Raw genomic sequence first — 20,916 nt, 5'->3', positions numbered from 1 at the left:
GCATTGACTGTATAGTCTCTTTTCTTTTAGGACTAAACTCTCCAGAGACACTGTCGCCTCCCCAGCTTCAGTGTCGTCTCCGCCCTTCTCTCTCAGCATCTCCTCCCTCGTCATTTGCTGCTTATTAAGACTCTGACTGTCAGCCTCGTCACGTCTAATTCTCACCCAATTACAATCTAAATGAACCACAGGACTGCTTAACTTACTTTGCCTATTGCCATTGTTTAATTTGAGACGGTAACAAACTCTGATTAGTCCTCAGTAAAGGTCCATAAATTAAGCACTCCAGATCAAATAAATCACCACTCCCCTCGGATGATAAATGGGTGATATTTAATTTTGCGTATGGATCTAACTGACAAGAGGAAGATGGTAAGAAATGAAAATTTAAAGATGATTGAATGTTTAATGGGCAGTAGCATTTTGACCAGGAACTGCTTTGAACTTTATGTGCAGTGCGACAGATTTGGACTGGAATTTTAAGGCCTAGATGCCTCCAAAGGATGAAAAAGAGAATGGTTTTATAGGAAATAGAGTAAAAGGTGAACAGGAAACATTTGAAGAGGTTTGGGGTTTTTTTTCCAACGAAAGAAAAGTCTTTTGTAAACCTGACAGAATGAGAAAAGCCATCACCTAAACTCACAAAAACAAAGAGCTTAACTGTTCATTATTTTTACCCAACTGACTACTGCAACACCTCTGCTGTGTGTAATAATGCATACATCAAGAAGTATTTATCTCCCCATTTAGTGTGTTTTATTGTGTTCATCCCTTATATTGACATATGTTTTCATGCAGCAGAAGAAAGCTTTCTTCACTTCTTTTCACCATGTTCACTAGATGTTTCTACACAACCAACAGGAGAAACAAGGAGCTCCATCAGGATCAGTTGGCTTTAAAGCCATCAGATGTAAGGAACTACACTGACAATCTTTCTAGCTTTAGCTATTTGACTTGCAACAAACAGTTTTTCACCATTCTTACGGTACGCGTCTTCATCAAGTGCATACACAAAACCACAATATGTATTGTAGATGTATCAATTAAAAATCTGATAAGTTGAGTAAAGCAACTATTTTAAACCAAGAAAATGTGCTGATCATAGTTTGTCAGTAATATGTAATATACAAATTATAAGTAAAAAGGTTTTTGTTTAAACTTCAAATATACACAATGTTATAGTAAAAAAGTCAGCTGCAAGAAATAAGCCAAAAAAGCTATTAAGAAATTTCCTAATATCACAAAATGGAATATTTTTTGAAGAAATCAGTCAACAAACAGCCAAAGGTGAAGAAAAACCAATAGGGAAAAAAAAAACTGTGCCCAACTGGATGCAGAATAATAAGCAGGTACAAGAAGACTTCCTCTGGGTCATATTTGGATTGAATAAAAGTAAGCATAGAAAACTCAGGCTGTGCAGGAAAATAGTGCTTTACTCTTGAGATGAAGAAAATGCATCATAAACCGCCAAATGCTTACAGATGAAGCTACTTGTCAAGCAGCAAGCAGTCAGCTCTGGAAATATTACTGTTACTGTAACAGCACGAGAGAAGAAAAAATGCTCTAAATATTTGTCAACTTTTACAACAGCACAAACCCACACAACGCTGAAGTCCAGGAAAAACATGTGAACGCTTGGGCTATATATAACACACAAGAGAGACTTTATCTTTATGATCACTGCCAGGCAGCTAACTCACTGCTTACAAACATTAACGCTGAAATACAAAACCTAACTAAGCAATCAAGAATTATAAAAATAGAAATTCACACCAGCAACCAGTAAATAACATTCAGTTTTTATGACATTATTCTCCACAAAGTCTTTTAAAAGATTTAGCTTATCTTAAAGCAAAAAAAAAATGTTTAGAAATTTTGGGACAAAAGCCAGTTTAGGGAGTTTTCCCTCTGTAATGGCTTAGTTTCAAGTGTTGTGTTTAGTTTTATTTTTCCCTCTATTTTAAAAGTAAGCAAACCAAGTCTCAGATGATAGTGAACACATTCATACTATTAATATTGTTTTCTATAGCTGTCATGTCCCATTTTGACATGCAAATGATGAAATCCCGTTTAATTCTGTTACTCATCATGTCTAGGTATAAACCCTCTGAGCAGCAATGAAAAGGCCTCTGTCAAACAAAAATCACTTACCCCTGCTTGACAGGAGAGGCAGCACAACTGACAGCTGAATACTTACAGAAAGACAGACGGATTTTGGGATTGAATCTTTATAGAAAAATATTTGTTTGAAAAATGTGGACTCAGCGACTAGTCCTAAAAAAACCATAATTCACGGAGATAATATAAGCTGAAATAGCTGAAACCAATTTTCCGCCTTGAAATTCTTTTAAAGAATAAAAAAAACATTATTCTCCTGAGAAACAGCCCATTCATTTATGACCTAGACTTAATATTATCTCCCAAGGAAACCAAACTTCCCATTACCCCACCCTAAAACATGATATATCATTGGAAAGGCCAGGATGTTTCCTATTGAAGCACATCAGCTCTAAAAAGAGAACTCCAAATGAGTCAAAGGACACAAACCAAAAACCAATGTCCACTACAGAAGACCTAAGCTGGTTCTCAGTTTTCTTTTAGCTTTCAGACTTTGCCACCTTGAACAGGACCTCCGCATCTTTTTGATGAGAATGAGGAAACTGACACAAGGTAGAAAGTAGAATTTGGACTTCTTGTTGTTGATCTCAGTTACATTACAAATGTTTTTTCGCTGCAGTGTATTTTATGTAAAGTATTTCAAATAGAACCATTTTCTAGCAGGATATTCCAATAATCAGAAGGCAAAAAAGAATGCCCAACTAACAGTGAGGAGAAAAGAAAGAAAAAAAATACACATTTGGTAATTAAGCATAACAAGGCATTTTTGAAAAACGATGTTAGGTTTGAACACAATAAGTGTACTCACTCTGATAGATGTTCTCGTCTGCTTTTCCCTTCCCCTGCAAACAGAAAACACACAAAAGTGGTTATTGCAGCGGCTTGGAGGAGTGAAAGAAAACTGCTTTTTCTAGGCTTTTTGCACCGCATTTGCCACTTTGCTTTGCCTTCCTTTCAGGGTGAAAAGGGGGACACTGGCAGAAAAAAAAAAGAGCAATGGTTGGTAACTGGGAAAAAAAGTTGCAAAGAAATGAGACAAGAAATGTGAAGATGAAGGTGAGAACGAGAGGTCTGACTCACTTCATGAATCCTTAAAGACCCACTCTAATGAAATCTGTGTTTTGGTGTTCTTGTGGCATTTTTCCTCATGACGGAGAACATTTATAAAGAAATTTAAGCTTTAACTTGTGGGCTTCTAACTCCCTGCTCTGCTCCATTTGGATTCATCCACTTGCAATCATATTCCTCGCCGTGTTTGTTGGACCGGTGATGTAAGTTTGGGTTTGTGATGGGCTGTAAGCTAACGTGACAGAGTGTAAACGGAGAGCTTTCAGCAACAGGGAGGGAAAGGGGGGACGGGCCAAAGTTCTGTGCCAATGTTCCCAACAACAACTCAGAGGTGAACTTCCAATAAACTACTGCCACTCTGCAGAAACTATGTCCTAGAAAATTAAGGATTCAAAGAAAAGTGCAACATGTTTTTTGGTAAACCTTAATATGAAGCTGCAAACTAACCCAAAGATCTTCCGCTTCTTTTTAAATCAGGAACATAGACAAAAAAATAATACAGGAATAGATTTCAAATATTCAATAAGCTTTAAACTGAAGAGCTCACAGTTCTAATTTTTCACACAACAGAACACTTGGTTTTCACTCTGCAGGATAACTTGGAGTTTATAGAATTTTCAAAACTACGATGGGACAGAGATTCCAGTAATCATGCTTATATTTTGTCCATCCAATCCCTTTTTTTTCCAATTCGGGAATGCAGACACAGTCTATCTTTAAGCCTAGACTCCTAGACATCCATCACACCTTTTAACTGTGACATCGATTTACTTAAAAACATGATGTGCTCTCTTTGCTCAGCATTTTCTACAACGTATCATCATTTAGTGAGAAATATAGTAATAAAGACTGAAACATAAAAATTGGTCAATTTTGCTAATGTTAAAATGAACTTAACTAGGCAGCTCTTATGTCATTATCAATAATGACTGAACTCTCTTATAGTTCTTATTCAAAAAGCAGTACTCGTATGGTTTGTTGTCGTTATATTGTTGGTAATCATTTCCCTGAGAGCACTTAAATGCTAAGGCTTAAATGCTAAGGCTTAAATGCCAAGGCTTATTTCCAAAAGTTTCCATTTAGAGACACACAAAAGTGGAAAAAGATCCAGATCATTTTGTTCTCTTTGAATTAGACTGACTGCATGATTGTTGCAAAGATTCTCGTCAAAAGTTTGGTTAAAAGCTTTCCGTGGGTTCAAAATTGTCACAGCCGTTTCCCATTTTTATTTTTCGTTTCCCTTCAGTCATAATTATCTTTCATAACTAAACTGTGAAACATTCTCTCAATTTTGAATTTGCAGATAAATTCAAGACAGATTTGATTTTTCCTCACAGATGAGACAATTTTGAAAAATCTGTTTTGCAAATATTTTGAACTTCGTTAGAAACAAAATATCCACATATTGTAATTAAAGTGAAATGAAGAACACCTACAAACAGTTTAGACTCTAGTGAATATACTTCAATTCTATGGCATTTATGTGAGACATGACCCCAAAAAAATGATCACATTGCCCTCAACGCACGTTGAAGCGTCCACCTTCAATAGAACGTCAATGCAAACATGTGTAAACAGGAGTTTTGGGGTTTTGCGTTCAAAACTATGAGGCAAATTTCTACAACCGTTTTCAGGCTCTCCTTACAAATTGCACTGCTATATAGCACGCCTTGCAAGATAAACCATTTCAAATTATGACCAATCAGGTAGTCCGATGGAGATAACATCCCGGTTATTTCACGGAAAGTGCCAACTGTTGGAAAATTGACCATGGAGGAGAAAATAATAATTGTGGTTTGTGCCTGGATGGAATTATATGACATCAAGTATTTTATTGATTGGATATAGAGCTATGGAAAAAAAGAAGCCTGGAGCAAGATTCACATGATTATCAAGTCAGCATTGAACACCAAGCCTCTTTCAACAGTAGGTGACAGACAAGCGCTAGTAAAAACCAGAAAGAAAATTCCCTCTCTGCCTGTCCAGTGTGAACACCATGGGCTAAAAACACGTGCCCAGTGCCCGGTGTGTCTGTATTGTCCTTAGAGCACAGTGATTAGGGCTCTCATCTCACAACAAGAAAGCCCTGGCCCAACTCTTGGCTGGGTCAATTCTTTGTGGAGTTTGCATGTTCTCCCTGTGCATATGTGGGTTTTCTACAGGCACTACGGCTTTCTCCCATTGTCCAAAAACATATTTCACATGCTCATTGGTGTCTGTAAATTGTACCTAGGTGTGTATGCAAGTGTGTGACCCTGCAAAAGTACCCTGCCCTCGCCATCCTTGGCTTCAGCAGCCTCATGACCTCTAAAGAGATTCAGCATGGTATGGAGATGGGTGGATGTTGACCTGAGGTTGCTTTTGCCCCCCCAAACCAATTATTTGTGTTGATCAAGAAATATTTAACTATAAACTTACTGTAATTCAACTATTAAATAGTCCAGTAGTTATTGCAAGTCCAGCTACAAAACCTCCAGAAAAGGGAGTCCAGCCATCTTGTTTTCAAGACATGGTAAATTTACGCCAATAACCAACATTCCCACACCAATTTGTACACAGCAAACATCTGTAACCACTTAATGCTCCTCAGATTTAGACCCCCCCTCACCACCACCACCACCATACAAAAAAAAATCCCTCCTCTGCTCTGTCAGGCGCCACCATACCTCACCTTTAACTTTTAAATGAGATCTCAAACTTCATCCACATCCATAACATGACCGCTCAATCATTTCCCAGCAGTAGTGGTCAAATCATGCCTTTGCTCTGCTGTCCCTCCTCTTTATCATCATTCATTTTTCCTTTTCAGCAGTCCTTTCTGTAATTCTCTTTAATTTGTTCTCTTTCACAGACCTCGTTAAAAGAATCAACTGGTTCAGAAGTACCATCGTCGTCATTACCTCCATATCAAACCCCGACTCCACAAGCATCCGGTCAACTCAAGAATAAAACATAAAATCTTTCCATACACCTTCAAAGCACCTCCATACTTGTCAGTCTCCTTTTCTCAAAAGAGCACATCCTTCACTCACCAAACTTTTCCCTGTCTGCCTCAACACCACAGAGAGCAAAGTTTTCAGCTGCTCTGTTCCTAAAGTCTTGAACTCACTCCCATCCGACATCAGTAACATGGACCCGCCATGTTTTTAACTCAACGCCTGAAAACCTGTCTGTTCAAACCAGTCTACAAATTGTTTTACATTTTGTTTTCATTTTCAGTCATGTTTAGTTAAAATGTCATTGATTTTTTTCAAATCTGAAACTTTATTCAGTTCAATTGTTTTTATCTTGGTTGTTACGATCTTCTGCAATTGGCTGGCCTGGGACCAGAGTCACACATTTTTTTTCACCCAGTGGTGACATGACAATTAGGAATCCTTAAAATTCTTGAACCGTTTTTACTTTGTCTTTTGCAAGTGTTGTTAAATGGAATATTTGAAATGTCCCAACAAACTCTTGACCACACAGATTCAGACATGTGACTGCCAAAGTCTGCAGTCATGCCCTGAGAATAAACTGTTAAACATGCACAAAATTAATAGTTACATTTTAATTTTTACAATTATGCCTGACTAGAGATCACAACGTTGTTAGCAACTAGGCATTTGTATTTTCCACCACTTAAAGGCTAATAATAATACATTTCAACTTGACATGCAAGTTATTAACATAACTATGAAATGCAGCAACGTTTGAGTGTAGCACTGCTTTTGAAGATACCAATATGTGCGAGCGATTGAAGTATTGTGACATGTTATATTTTCACCCCACGGTGGGGATGCCAGCATTAATGAGGCTCAGTAATAAAACACGTTCTCGGCTGGCAAGCACCCCTTAGAGTCCCAGGAGACAGAACGTCTCGTGAGGAACGCAGTGGTTTTAGCATTTCCTGTAATTGTTCTGTTTTTTGCCTCTACCACTCCATCCCTCTCTTCACTTCTCCTGCCATCTGTCCGTCTTAATTGCAGACATGTTTCTTCGTGAAGGCAGAATGTAACCATGGCTGCTCATCAGCACCACCTTCCATCATCTTGGGTGTCAAAGATTCAGTTGATTAAAGAATCAAACCAAACAGTGTAACACAAGTTCTAAAACTACCCTATTTTCTTTACAGTCCCCCACAAATTCTATCACCACTCCCTTCTAATAAGAATAATATGTTTGTTTTTGTGGTAAATCTTAGTTTTGTACGCATTTAAGCAAACAGCAGAGGTCTGGTTGCATTCAGGCCTTCCTGTAAAAATCACAACCTTCATTCATGGAGATATTCAAACAGTTCCCACCAGAATTTCATTTGAACAAGTAGGACAAACCCACTGGGTTTTATGAGGGAGGATGGGATGTTTTGCTCTACCTCTTCCACCGACACTGCCATGTGACACCATCTCCGGGTGAGCGTAATCCAGTGGTTGATCTTTGACCGTTTGCTCCTGTTTGGTATTAGGGTAATTGCTAATATGCAACTTATTTGTCATCTGGTTTGATATTCACATTCATATTCTTTAAGTAGCATCGTTAGTAGAGTGAGTAAACTACTGTGTTAACTGCTTGCTGTCCAAGCTACTCTAAGCTTGCACATAATTGCTTCTCCTTAGTCAAACACAGCTAACCTTAGCTTAGCACTTAGCATGTGTTAAGTGTAGTCTTCTCTTAGACTTGAAGGCCAGGCAACGGCAATGGAAGCGCAGCTCTGCACAGTGGAAGCTAAGCCAGCTAGCCAGGCTGTTACTCGTACACGGGCCACGCTACCAGGGCTGACCTAGCTAGCACCACAGCACCTCCCAGCAGCCGGAGAAACACACAGAACGGCTTTGTACCGGTGGGTAGAAAGTATAGTGCAATGCGCAAAAACTTAGAGCACCCGAAGCTTCCTGTGTGTAACAGGTTCTCTCCCGTCAGCGACACACCCGCTGAACCGTCAACTCTGGTCATTGGCTCTTCCATAGTTAGACACATGGAGCTCCCAGCTGCTACAGTTAGGTGTTACACGGGGGTCAGAGCTGAGGACATCGAGGGAAACCTTTGGATGTTAGCCCAGATTGAGCCTAGGTTCCGTTGAGTAGTGATTCACGCAGGTAGTAAAGACTAAGAGTTTTGGTACATCGCCTGTCTGTCCTGGGAGAGGATCCCTCTTTCGTGTGGACATCCCTGGAACCCGTTTTTTTTTTTTTTTTTTTTTTTTTTTTTTTTTTTTTTCTTAGGCGGTGTTCCTTACCGAGATAGAGGATCTAAGGGCACTGATGCCCAATGATGCTTAGTCTGTTTGGTTTAGTTTAGCCATCTACTGAATTTTATGACTGATTTCATGTTCCATACCGGAATGCAGCCCATTGAGACAACAACTGTTATAATATTGAGCTATATAAATGATATTGAATTCAATCTTCTCTTTATAACCAAAGCTCTCATATACATTTTAGGAACATCTTTTGCTAATTACAGTCCAGTAAAAAATAAAAAGTACAGAGAAACAAAGAGCACACAAATAGTGAAAGTGTAACACATTCTAACCTCTGTAACCGGGCAGCATAAAAACAGAATAAAATCATATAGTTGTAATGACTTATTGTGCTGCTCTCTGCCGTCTGGAGGTTGATGAACTGTTCAAACTGCTAAATATATATTAATTAACATTTAATAATTATTTATATATATATATTAAATAAATATATATTTATTTATTATCCTAAAAGGTTTTTGTCTTTTATTAAACGATGAAAGCTTTACCTCCTTTAAATAATCATTAAAATAGCCCACATGAAAAACAAACATTAAAACCTATTAAACCTTTATTTATTTTTTTTAAACCCCTAATGCATAGATATTTGGAAAAAAAGTTTTGGGGATACTTTTACCAGTTTACTAGAGGTACCATTTTGACAAAACAAAAACAAACAAATCTCTTTCGTTTACGGTCTCATCATCAAAAAAAAAAAAAAAACAACATTATATGGACCTTAAGATTATATCCTTCTCGGTCTGGTTTTTACTGAATTCTGTTCTTCAGCTGAACTGGACTTTAAGTAGAAAAAAACAGCCTTGTCATATATTATTTCTAAATATATTACAAATATATTATATGTATTACATGATTTCCTTTGGTGATGGCAAAATGAGCACACATCAGTGCTCAGGAAAACGTCTCCTTCACAGTTGGCCTTTATCGTCTCTAGCACTTTCGGAAACAAGTTTACCAACTCATAAAGATGGTAGATGCATAAATATTTCATACTTCGATTTTGATGCTGTTGAAACACCCACATGAAAAAAAGACAGATTCTGCTGGAAGAGGGACTGACATTTTGTGAAAATAGCAATTTGAAGAACAGGGCAATTCAAGCCAAGCTCTGTCTGTTATGAAGTGTGCTCCAATACCGGTTTGCCTCACTCTTCAAAATGAGTGCTATGCAGCTACGTTCTCTGTAAAGTTTATCTCCTTTGTGCTCTGAGGTCTAAAAGCAGCATGTTCAGTTTACAAAATACCCTTATGTAAACTAAGCACTGCTGTTTTAATGCATAGGCACGGTTTAGGTTTGGTACAACTCCCATACGGATGCTTGGTAAAGAAGAAAAGAAGTCAAGAGATGCAGAAGAACGGGCAGAAAAATCCAGAGTTTAAAAAAGAGAAACATAAGTGGTTTTCTGGTCTTTCTTTAATGATCCTTAAACCTATCACGTGACAGAGAAGAGCGCCTTGGCCGGCGTCAAGAGTGACAGATGGATGTAACAAAGAATCGGGCAATTTTTCAAAATTAAACATCTTTCAGATTACGAAATAAATCAAACGACAATGAAAGTTATTTATTCTTTCTGTGCGGTCCGGTACCAAATGACTCACGGACCGGTACCAGTCCGCAGCCCGGGGGTTGGGGATCGCTGCTCTAAAACATTTTATTGACGTGCATCCGCCCCCTAGCCTCCAGTTACAATCATGAAAAACAATTTCCCTAAGTTTTAACTATTTAACATGCCACAAAATATAGCTCTTAGTAATTTACAGATTCATTACCTTCCAACAGAACATGCACCAGAACAGGTGAAATCCATTTGCTACTTCCAAACAACCACAACTTTGTTATGAATAACCTTGTAACTAGTAGAATTTGAATCAATAAAGGAAAACAAAAATACAGCATTACAGAACACTATCTGGTCTGTGTTATTTATTTAGTTTGACTTGTTCCTAAGTTTAAGCTTGGTGGAAAGTATAGGGATGTTATTTCAAATAAATTCATTTTGGAAAAAGGTGTAATACATCACTTCAAGGCTTCAATCAAACCAGTCCTAGGTCCTAGTCACATCCATCAATACGGGGGTTGACCCGTAAAGGTGCTGCATGTTTTTAGGTTGTCCAGAGGAGTGGCCACATTTTAATGAGTTTAATGAGTTCTTTAGACTTTTACTGCTTTAAGTGGGTCGTACCATTGCTTTGGTGCAGTGTATCACGAACAATTTTAAAGATAATACAAGTTACACGCACTTATGACGTACATAGCATGCTGTTGTATGTTGCTCTAATGCCACACTAATCATTAGTGAGGTGCGTGCACAGGTGATACGCAAGTGTCTGCAGGATGCCCATAAGATGTCCACATAAACTAAACAGTTTACTTTCCTCATGTCTAACAGTCAGGGTACGTAAGGAGTGTTTAACGGGCACAAAAGCTATGTGCACTAATCACGTGAAAAACATTTAAGGGTCTTGTGCAGTGTGCAGGTTTCTGGGGGGTCGTACTCCTGAATAATCTGATGTTCCTGCATCTCACCAACTTTCCCCTTACTCAAACTTTCAAATTGTTTAAATATTCATTATGGCCGGTAAATTGCACAAACAATTTTGCTCTGTGGATTCACTGAGGGGTCTACGAACTTGATGTCTTGTGAGGGCCATGTGTGTGGCCCGTACAGGTTTTCCCATTTTTCACCCACAGACAGCCCTTATCCACCCAAAAGGGCGGTTTACAGGCTATGCTCACATATGATTTTATAATAAACTGAAGGTATTGCTACATGTAAATTGAGACAAATCAAGGGTCAGTGCTCTCAATGTTGAAAAACAAAACAATTGGAGTCAACAAAAATTACTGTAGAATTATTTGAGTCAGTTGTGATTTAATGTAAACTGATCAAAAATGTAATAAAATATAAATCTTAAATAGACAGTTAAGCATATTTGCAGCTTTCTTTTATTTTGAAAACTATTTTTTGAATTTGTGGGCAGGTTTAATTGCTTATTATAAAAGTGAAAATGCTGTCTAAATGAACTTCATTTAACTTTTACTTTTACAATATAAATCACTCAAAATATCTCAACGATCCTTTAGTATCCCCCAAGGACAAATAAGAAGTTATAGTAACTTATTTTATGAGATTCTCCAGACAGTTATGGTAGGTAGTTATAACTGTAAACAGGAAGGATCTTCCGAGGCAGTCAGGATTACAGCAGATCTGAAGAAGCGGATGACTGAAAATAATCTGTTGTTCAGTTCCTGTGTTGTGCTCAATGTTTTCTATAATCATTTTCATTCCAATAATTTATTCCACCCTTCTCTGTAAAACAGTTTTTGAAGCTCCATTGCAGACCCCAAAACAAAGCCAGATTGCTTTCTTGACTAATTAAGGCAGATCAACGATAGGGCAGAGACTAGGTCATGATCTGTACCCCTCAACCATTAAAGGCATTAACTCCTTTGTCTATTACTTGAGTTTTGAAATAGTTTACCGCATGGGAAAGTAAAGTCTCAGCATTCCACACATAACTTGTGAAAAGACCCATGGTTTTGTTTTCTTTATAGACCAAAGTGTAGATGACGATACCTTTATGAATGTATGAATCATATTACAACACAAATATTCAGCAGGTGTATGGGCAGAGTAAGCAGTTGACAGTGTGAGCTGTAGTTTCAATGGGGAGATTTGGTTTAGGCCTCTCAAGGGTAACACAAAGGACAACAAAGAGGGTTTGTAATTAAAATGTACATTTGAATCATTGCATAACATCCCCCATCTGAAATCATGTAAATCCTTTAGCAAAATGTGGTATAGTGGTGATGAGTGCAGCATTCATTCTTATATATAAATACAGGTAAAGACGAGGCTGAGAAGCCAACTGCGATGCTGCAATCTAGCCGTGTTTTGACCACAGCCAATACAAGACAGAGCTCCCATAAACTGTGTCAACATGAAAAACTCACTTGAACACAGAAACTCCTTTTGTTAAACACATTGATCTTTTGGCAACTTCTACGTGCTTTTCTTAGATTGGACAACAAGTATCCCAATGCAGCTTTAGATACCAAAATAAACAGAGGTTGGACACAATGATCAATGTTTCTTACAATAATTTCCACCACACAGTGCACCGAAAGGATATATTGGAGCCAGTATTCCCCGAACTACAATTATGGAACAGAAGAGCCTTGCTGCTGCTTTGGATAATGGCAGCCAGTGCACATGCTCTGTCTGCCTGGAGGTTTTCTATAGACTTCTGTGAAAATGATCACGATAAACAGGGGAAATTGGTAACTAAGCCTGTAGGGACTCCAATGAAGTAAGAAGTAAATCTTTGTGGTTCCAAGTCATAATCAAAATGTAAATGCAGCAGAGAAAGCCTCACTACAGAAATTTAAAATGCAATAGAAGAGTATTAAATCAAGGGTTGCGGGGCTCTTTCATGTGAAGATTCCCAGTCATCCAGGTCATGTTATCACAGGATTCTCTTCTTCAGGGCAACTGGACTTTAAAAGGTTGATCTAAAAGAGGCTTTGCTGCTTATTCAAGTAGCTTCTTCAATTCTTTTCTCATCCTGTTCATGTTTGTCCCTGCTCATTCAAGATAGAACCCCCTTAATCCTAAACCGTTAATCCAATGAGCACATTTCTATTTTTCCACAACAGTAGCTATAAAATCACCCATTCTGCTCTTTAAATGCAGGTCGCCCCCACCCAAAATTAAAATCTTACATTACATTGTGTGGCTTGTTAAAGACAAAAACCCTACAACCATTTAACTACATGTTTTGTTTGTTTTTACAAAAGAAGCCTGGTGTTAATAACTATCTGGCAGTGGTATTGACTTGTGAGCACACAAGCATGTGATCAAAATGAGTATTGACATCCAAACACACCACTTTCCTTGTAATGATCTTTAATTACCACCACCCACTACAGTCTTTAACTTAAAGTTAACAGTTGATGAATGACACCATTTGTAGCAGCTGCACTCAGTAGCATGAAAGTACAGCTCTTAAATCCAATCATTTTATCCATGTATCCATAATAGTCTGAATTTTTTCTGGAGTTTTTGGAGGCAAAACTCACCAACACCCTCAAGTCCAACTGTCCTGTAAGAATGATTTAAAATGAGAATGTTAACTTAGAAAGGAGTAACCTGAATTTCATGTTACATCTTGTTGTGGTAAATCCATTTATCCTAATTATCACTCATCACTGGTTCAGGACAGAATCAATCGGCCAAGTTTCCAACTCGTTCACTAACTTCAGTGGCTTCCCACAAAATAAATCAATGTTGTCTGTATGTGTTACACCAATAGAAGATATAGATACTTTCCAGTAATTCAAAATCATGGTTGATTATTAAATGTTTTTATGTTGTTGAAGTTTACTGAGTTACAAAATTCTAGCATCAAGGTTTTTTTTTTCCCATTTTTGCTAAGGCGGAAAACTAGTTTTCCAAGTATGCAACACTTCTTTAGTCTTACCGAGCAATTATATTTATCAACTGAAGAAGAAAGTAACACAAGCTCAGGTGCACAGTGGGTTTATAATTCAATATACAGTTTATTATAAACCTTATATTTTCCAACTATATCTAAAATGATATATAAATGCATTTACTTGTATGATGTGTGTTAAATCCTTTCAATGTCTTCTTTACACTGGCAGTGCTGAAGTAAATGCAATTTTTTTTGTCAGTCAGAAACTTTTCTGGCATTAAAGACTTAACTTGGCCGCCATCCAAGGACTAGAAGTACATTTCTTATCTATAGTTTAAAGTTTCTTTCAGTCTTCTTTAAATCTCCAGTCACATAAAGTAGGAAGGCGCTAACACAGTCTTTCAGTTTCAAGCAAACTATTTCTAAAGTGTTGCTGATAGTCTCCAGTTGCTTCCAGTTGTTTTTTTGAGACATTTTACAAAGTTTTATTTTATAACAATGAGGATAAACTTGACTTAGGTCATTTTTTTAATCTACATTTCATAAAAGGGTACATTTTAGGCTAGTTTTACAACTGTTTTAGGCATTAATTTAACACAGGGCTTGGATCAGTGATGTGCAGTCAGTGAAGACAAAAAATAAATAAGCAAAATATAACTTAAAAAATACATAAATATCAAATGAATATGCTTTTCTAGAATCAAATATAAAATACCTTTCTTTATTTAGACTTTTTAATTTTATTATTACTTTTTTTGGTGTTTTCAACATTTCTTTGGTTAAAAAAAAAAAGTAGCGAATTTATGCATTTCCTGTTCAAATACATGATAATGCGCAGGTGAGGCCCCGGCCGCCTGTGCCTCCCAAGTGACCAGACACACTGACTGAGCTGCAGCTGACACATGCTCTCTACTGTTTTACACATTCTATCATCACAAAATACACTTTATTTTTAATTACCTAATTTGCTTATTTCTGGCACACTGTCCAATTACATTGGTGCCAGTTTGTGACCAATTTAGTCTTTTATGTGGCTTTGTTTATGGTTGTATGAATATCTGAATTGCTTGTCACATCTTGCATCAATGCATCTTTTATTTTATTGTTTTGTTTTATCTGCTGTACACTCTATTGAATGTGGACTTATGGTCAAACTTGTTTCAGGGAATTGTTATGTTTGTTTTGTGTTGTGATGAGAAAACAAAAATTAAAAGTTGAGAAAAAAAGGGGGCATTATAAATACAATAAGTGAGGCAAGCGTACTACGGCAGAGAGTGCTGGTGATCCCAAAGAAGGTGACATTGCGGCTAAGGAATAACGTCAAGTGCAGCTGTCTAGTTCTTATTTAATATTGTTTAGCATCATTTTCTAAATTGAGGATTACATGTCTGAAGTCAGGAATTCTTTCGATACGTCACTGGCAGTGATCTCCATTGAGACACAGACTTCTAAAGCTAAAGATTGAAAAAGAGCACTTCAACAAACTGGTTGTCCATGATGTGTTTCTTCAGAAGGAGCAGCACACAGACGTCTTATATGAGTAAAAGCAAGCCACTAATAATAATTTTGCTACAGTTTGTAAATGGAAGAAAAATGTTGAAATGAAATTTTAAACAACACGCTTTAACTGTTATCAATCAAATGGGGAATAAGTTACTGTATTCATATGTTTCTAAAACAGGGATGGCGTCAGTGCCTCCCCAGCTGTGAACCACACGCACGTCATTGGCTTGGATAAATTGTTGGGTTCAATTTAAAATAAAGTATTGTAATGTTGCAGCAAGTATGCTCATCGGGAATTGATTGCATTTATGTTCATTTCATTTGAAATACTTTATATATTTAAATGGGCAAAGAAAAGACAAGAAATGACTGTTTTAAATTATAGACCTTCAATCAATCATCTTTAAATAGCCTTATCTATGAGCCACACCCCCAAAATCGCAATCATATTCAACTGATTAGGAGATTAAAAAAATAATTTAAAAAAATTACTGCCTTCATGTTAAAATTCACAGAACCACAACTTATTTAGTATGATATAAAAACAGACCAATGATTGAATAGGTGACATTTTCTGGGTGTGAGCAGGGATTTATCAACATATTTACCCCTGGATGCATCTCGCGGGAGGAAACGCGTGAAGCTCTATCCATGCTGTCTCGCTTGTTGCTCTTGTGTCCTTCAGCCAACCAGCATCCGGACATTCCCAGCAGAGCGGCCACAGCCACGGCCCAAACACCCAGGCTGCCCATGAAACCTAAGCAGAACAGTGGATGTACAAAAAAAAACAAAAAAGAGAGAGTTGTTAAACTGGGTCATCAGCTGGAAAAACAAACGCATTTATGGAAACCAAAAAATGTTTTCTTTTTGCCACAGACTTTATTTTGTATCAGATACTATTGGAAGAGACTGTTCATTGACGTCTCACTGCGCTCTTCCAAAGAAGATCGAAGGAAAAGCAGAAATATAACTTAGATTTTTAGGAAAGTTTATCATAACAAAAAGGCTGCAGGAAATCATAGACAAGAAAAAAACCTTTATATCATTTGTGCATCATTTTTGAAAATGTCAGAACTATATCTGTAATAAAAACATGCCTAAAATGTATTTGTCCTCTATAGCCACTATCTGTATCTTTGGTCATGGTGTCTAATTTGTATATTAGCCTAGAACAGTTACAAACCTACTACATCCATGTTGGCTAGAGGGATAGAAAAAAACACACGCTGGGATGCACACTTACCTATAATGAGGCCATGCAAACATCAAAGCCTAAAATAAGGATCATAATTATCTCTATACAAAAGAATGAAGACCATCATTTGATGTATAAAATAAAGAAGTTGTAACACTACTCAGAAAAATTCACTAAAAAGCACAAATTAGGCAGCAGCAAAGGAGTTCAAAAACAAACTGAAAGAACTAGACTGCTTTTCAGCTCATATATTCACTCACACCCACAGAGATGAAGACACAAGCCCATAACAAGCATCTGTGCTGTAATACCTGAAAAGATTTTAATCAAATGATTTGTTGTTTAACTAGAGAATGAATTGAAACAGTCAAACAAGATCAGTGACGGTTCTAAAGATTAGCATTTTGAGGTTTCGCTTGGAAGTGAATTAACCATGTTCTCAAGTTCTATTACACTCTGTTTTAAGAACGGCAGATTTGATACATCACACTGTAAAACTGAATGGCAAAAAAAGTTACATATAGTAAAACCAAGTAATAAAAGTTTACATGAAATTCTATGGTTTGATACTGATTTTGTCAGAAATCCTCTTAAAGTTGCAACATTTGTAAGGAACAAGTATCTGTGGCATAAGCAGCAGGGCAGAGGTTGCTCCTTTACCTGCCAAAATGTTGACAAACAAACTGTTTTTCCCCATTTAGCGCTGTAAGACTCTAAACTTGTAATAAGTCTTGCATGAAAGCTTAGGAAGAAGGTTGTGTGCGGGTGTGTCTGTGCAGAACTACAAGTGCAGATTTATTTTTACAGGTCAGAATTTGACTGTCCAACCTGGGTTTGATTCCCCTAAATCCAGTGTGGGTCCTTGGGCATGACCCTTCGTGCTGCTGCCTTGACTGTGGGGTTGTGTCAGGAGAGGCATCCAGCGTAAAAACTCTGCCAAAGCACCGGTGCCAATTAGTGAACGCTGATTCGCTGTGGCGACTCCTAAGGGGGTAAGCTGAAAGGCGGTCAACAACGACAACCCGTGTGATCAAGTGTGAAAGCATTTGCTTTAAGAAAGTCCCAACAAGATTCCCATCAGATACCAACGCAAGTAAGTTTAGAGCACTTTAGCATCATGGTAGAGCCTACACTTGTGCTGATGATGTAAGAAGAGCACTTTCATGCTCGGCCTTCTGATGTTACTGATTTTTCTAGGAGTGAAAAACACGCTGACATCTTCTAAATTACCCTCTAACACTTTAGCTCCAGTTTTGACATTCTTATGAAAATAATGTAATTCCAGTGAATTCTGAAGCAGAGACAAGCAGCTTTGCGCTGATGTGCAACACTTTATGGTAGTAATGTGTTGCACAGCGTAGCAAAGTTGGTATAAGAAGCGGCTTTTCGTCACGTCAAAATCAGCTTATTTACACTGATTGCGTGAGGGGTTACGATACGTCAAAGAGCGTGTGTTATTCGGGTGTCATTGGCGACATCTCCAATTTTAAAGGGTTCATCTTCAAGGTCAGGCGATAACTGTTGATGAATTTGCCAGTTCACGAGTGATCTCTTTCGTATTGTATATCTGACAACAGAAAGCATTCTGTCAAACCAAAGGCTCATAATCCAACACAGTTTTAGTCTGAGCCCACATATATGTTCATTTTTTTTTTAAGAACTTTTGTTTGTTCACTTTTTCTCAGAACTCTTCAGGGGTCACCACAGCAAATCAGCTTTCACCGATATGCACTTTTTTATTGGCAGAGTTTTACACTGGATGCCCTTCCTGACACAACCCTGCATTTTTTTTCAGGCTGGGGACAGGCACAGGGAGACTCAAACTCTGGCCCCCTTGTCGCTCCATGGTTTAGACCGTAGCGTGAAGGGTCTTACCTAAGGACCCACACAGGACTCAGCTAATCGCACCCCCTGGGAAACGAAGCCTGGTTTCCAATGTGCTGGTCCTACACACAGCCAACTGAGTCAATCAGCCACGAAAGACAGAAATGTAAATGAAAAAAGAAACATTTTTTCTGAATACCAAGCTGTTTTTAATTAAATGAGCTCCACTATGCTCAATACACAATATTTTACAACCAGCAAAGTTCTTTCAATGTAAACAGTACTTCCAGGAACCACACACATTATGCAGCTAACCCACTCTAGCCAGAGGCTAATGGGCCCTCAGATGAGAGCTCACCCTTGTGAAATTAAACACCAAATGAGATCTGCCAGTCACTGTCTTAATGTGCCGCCTGGGCCCCCTGGCACTGGCCCACACACTCTCACCAATGAGTACACACAAGCACACACAAACAGAGATCTGGCTGTGCAGCCTGAATGGCCTGTTTTGAAATTCATCGGGAGCGAGAAAAATCTATGTGGAAACCATTATTTGACCAGAATATTAAAAAGCTTAAAGAGAGAGACTCTTTAAAAGCAGTGGAACCTTTGGCAGCATACAGCAGACTTCTTCACTCTGGGTTTATTTGCACACCAAGAGTGGTGAAAGATAAAAATATCAACTCACATCCCAGCTTTTCCAAAATCTTATTATTTATGTGCCTTTACTCCGAATTTGTGATCAAAAAGGGACAAAATAATTTTGAATTCAGAAGACAAATACTAATAGCTGGTGCGCGCCCTTTTATAGTCTGCTGACATTTCAAATTGCTATTCCTTTCACCTTGTAGAATCTTTGCTTGGAAACTTTTAACTGCACCTAATTTAAGTTTACAAAACCAGAATTAATAGTTTTTCCTTTACGTTTGTCACAGTTTAGGTTTATTTCTGGGCTCCTAATAAATAAGGTTCAACATGTGATCTACACGTGTTGAGTAAAGATCCATCTGCCATGACTGAAAATGAGGGTAGAAACATCATGCATGCATCTGAGGCACATCAAATTCGTTAGGGTTATCTGCATTTTTATGGCTTGAGGTAGAATATTCATTTTCAGCCACTAGTTAATTTTGACTAGAATCAAAAGGTATCTGCCCACGATAGAAAGCAGAAATAAAACACCAACAAAAGAGGCACGCAGCTCAACACAAACAGTGAAATCTGATCCTTTGGTGTCTCAATTAAAACGTACTGATTTAGTGAGGCAGAAATTGTTAACAGAAAAACAGTTAATGTATGGAATGTTACTTTTTTATTTTATAAAAAAAAATTACAATTCATTGTAAATAACTCAATTTTAAAGGTTCTTTCTGGTTTCACAAAATGAATTCCAAGTTTTGAAGTTTAGACAAAGAAAAGCCTTTTTACAAATATGTTCTTACACGCAATGTTGTGCCAAGGACAATGTTATAGAAATATCCATTTACAATTTGTTTGTCGTTTTCTGTACTTTAAAACACCAAGAAATTGATTAGTCTGTATCTCTGTCAAGAAAGTCGCTGCATCTAATAAAGCCACCTTGAAAAGAGAACCTGTTTAAAATGAATGTTATTAGCAATCAAGAGAAAACAAACGCAAAAATTTACCCCAAATTAACTGTTTTCCTTGTATAACCATGAGCCTAAAGAATGTACCGGTATATTTGGAATTTCAAAAGATTCATTTGGAGGACATCGGGGCTTTAAAATTCATGAAAGGGAAACTTTTCTGATTTTTCTGCCATTTATTCATCAATAACAGGTAAACTATCAGAGGCTGATGAGATCAGCTTACATATCAATTGTGCAGTTTTTGATTATAATTCATAATTGATTACAAAACTTGGTTCAATCCTTTTACCAATTTTTGTGGGTAACGTTGGTTTTAAATCCGACTGCAAGTACCACATTGTCAGAAAATCACGTCATGGTACTCTCAATATTCTCAATGAGGGTTTTGTCTTGGACGGCCATTGGAAGAAAAACAAATAACTAGGAATCAGGCTTTATGAGTTTCGTTGATCAACCTCATCTTTTCAACTCACAACTTTCCTGAACTCTCTGGTCATTTGCTGAAACCACACTGGACCATCATACACCACATGTCTATTTTTCCTAAACTCTGGTCATCAGACCTGAATTATTAGCATCCTAACAAGATGCGTTTATTCTTGTATTGCTGGATATGTTAACAGATGTTTAGTTCAATTATCCCTCCCTCATACTTTCTACATTAAAATAATTTTGTCAAGTTGAACAAACCTGAAAGATGTACTTTGTAGTTTTAATGTAAAGTTTTAAATCTATTTTTTTCTTCACATAAGGTGTAGAAAACTGTTGAGCTAAACTTTGCATTGGTTTTTGGAAAACCCAAGTTCTAGGTGGGATAAGCATTTCGGAAGATTTTAAAGAGGATTTTCTGGTGATTTTTTTCACGTTAGATTTTTGTATTTTTTTCATTTTTGTTCAACATAGTTAGCTAGTTTCTTGCTAAA

At 37.4% G+C, this 20,916-nt stretch overlaps 1 protein-coding gene across 1 annotated transcript in view; it reads right to left on the bottom strand.

The window, feature by feature from the left end:
* The window catches only part of fstl4 (follistatin like 4), a 192,377-nt gene that overhangs the window by 162,905 nt on the left and 8,556 nt on the right, over positions 1-20,916 (bottom strand). Inside the window, exons 2-3 of the mRNA XM_011483178.3 lie at positions 15,973-16,121; positions 2,927-2,960 (exon numbers count right to left, since the gene is read on the bottom strand). Coding sequence (XP_011481480.1) covers positions 2,927-2,960; positions 15,973-16,116 — 178 coding nt within the window. The 5' untranslated portion in view covers positions 16,117-16,121. The remainder of the gene's footprint in view (positions 1-2,926; positions 2,961-15,972; positions 16,122-20,916) is intronic.

The sequence above is a fragment of the Oryzias latipes genome, chromosome 14 (genome assembly GCF_002234675.1).
Source record: "Oryzias latipes chromosome 14, ASM223467v1".
Lineage (NCBI taxonomy): Eukaryota > Metazoa > Chordata > Actinopteri > Beloniformes > Adrianichthyidae > Oryzias > Oryzias latipes.
This window is presented reverse-complemented; position numbering and strand designations above follow the sequence as displayed.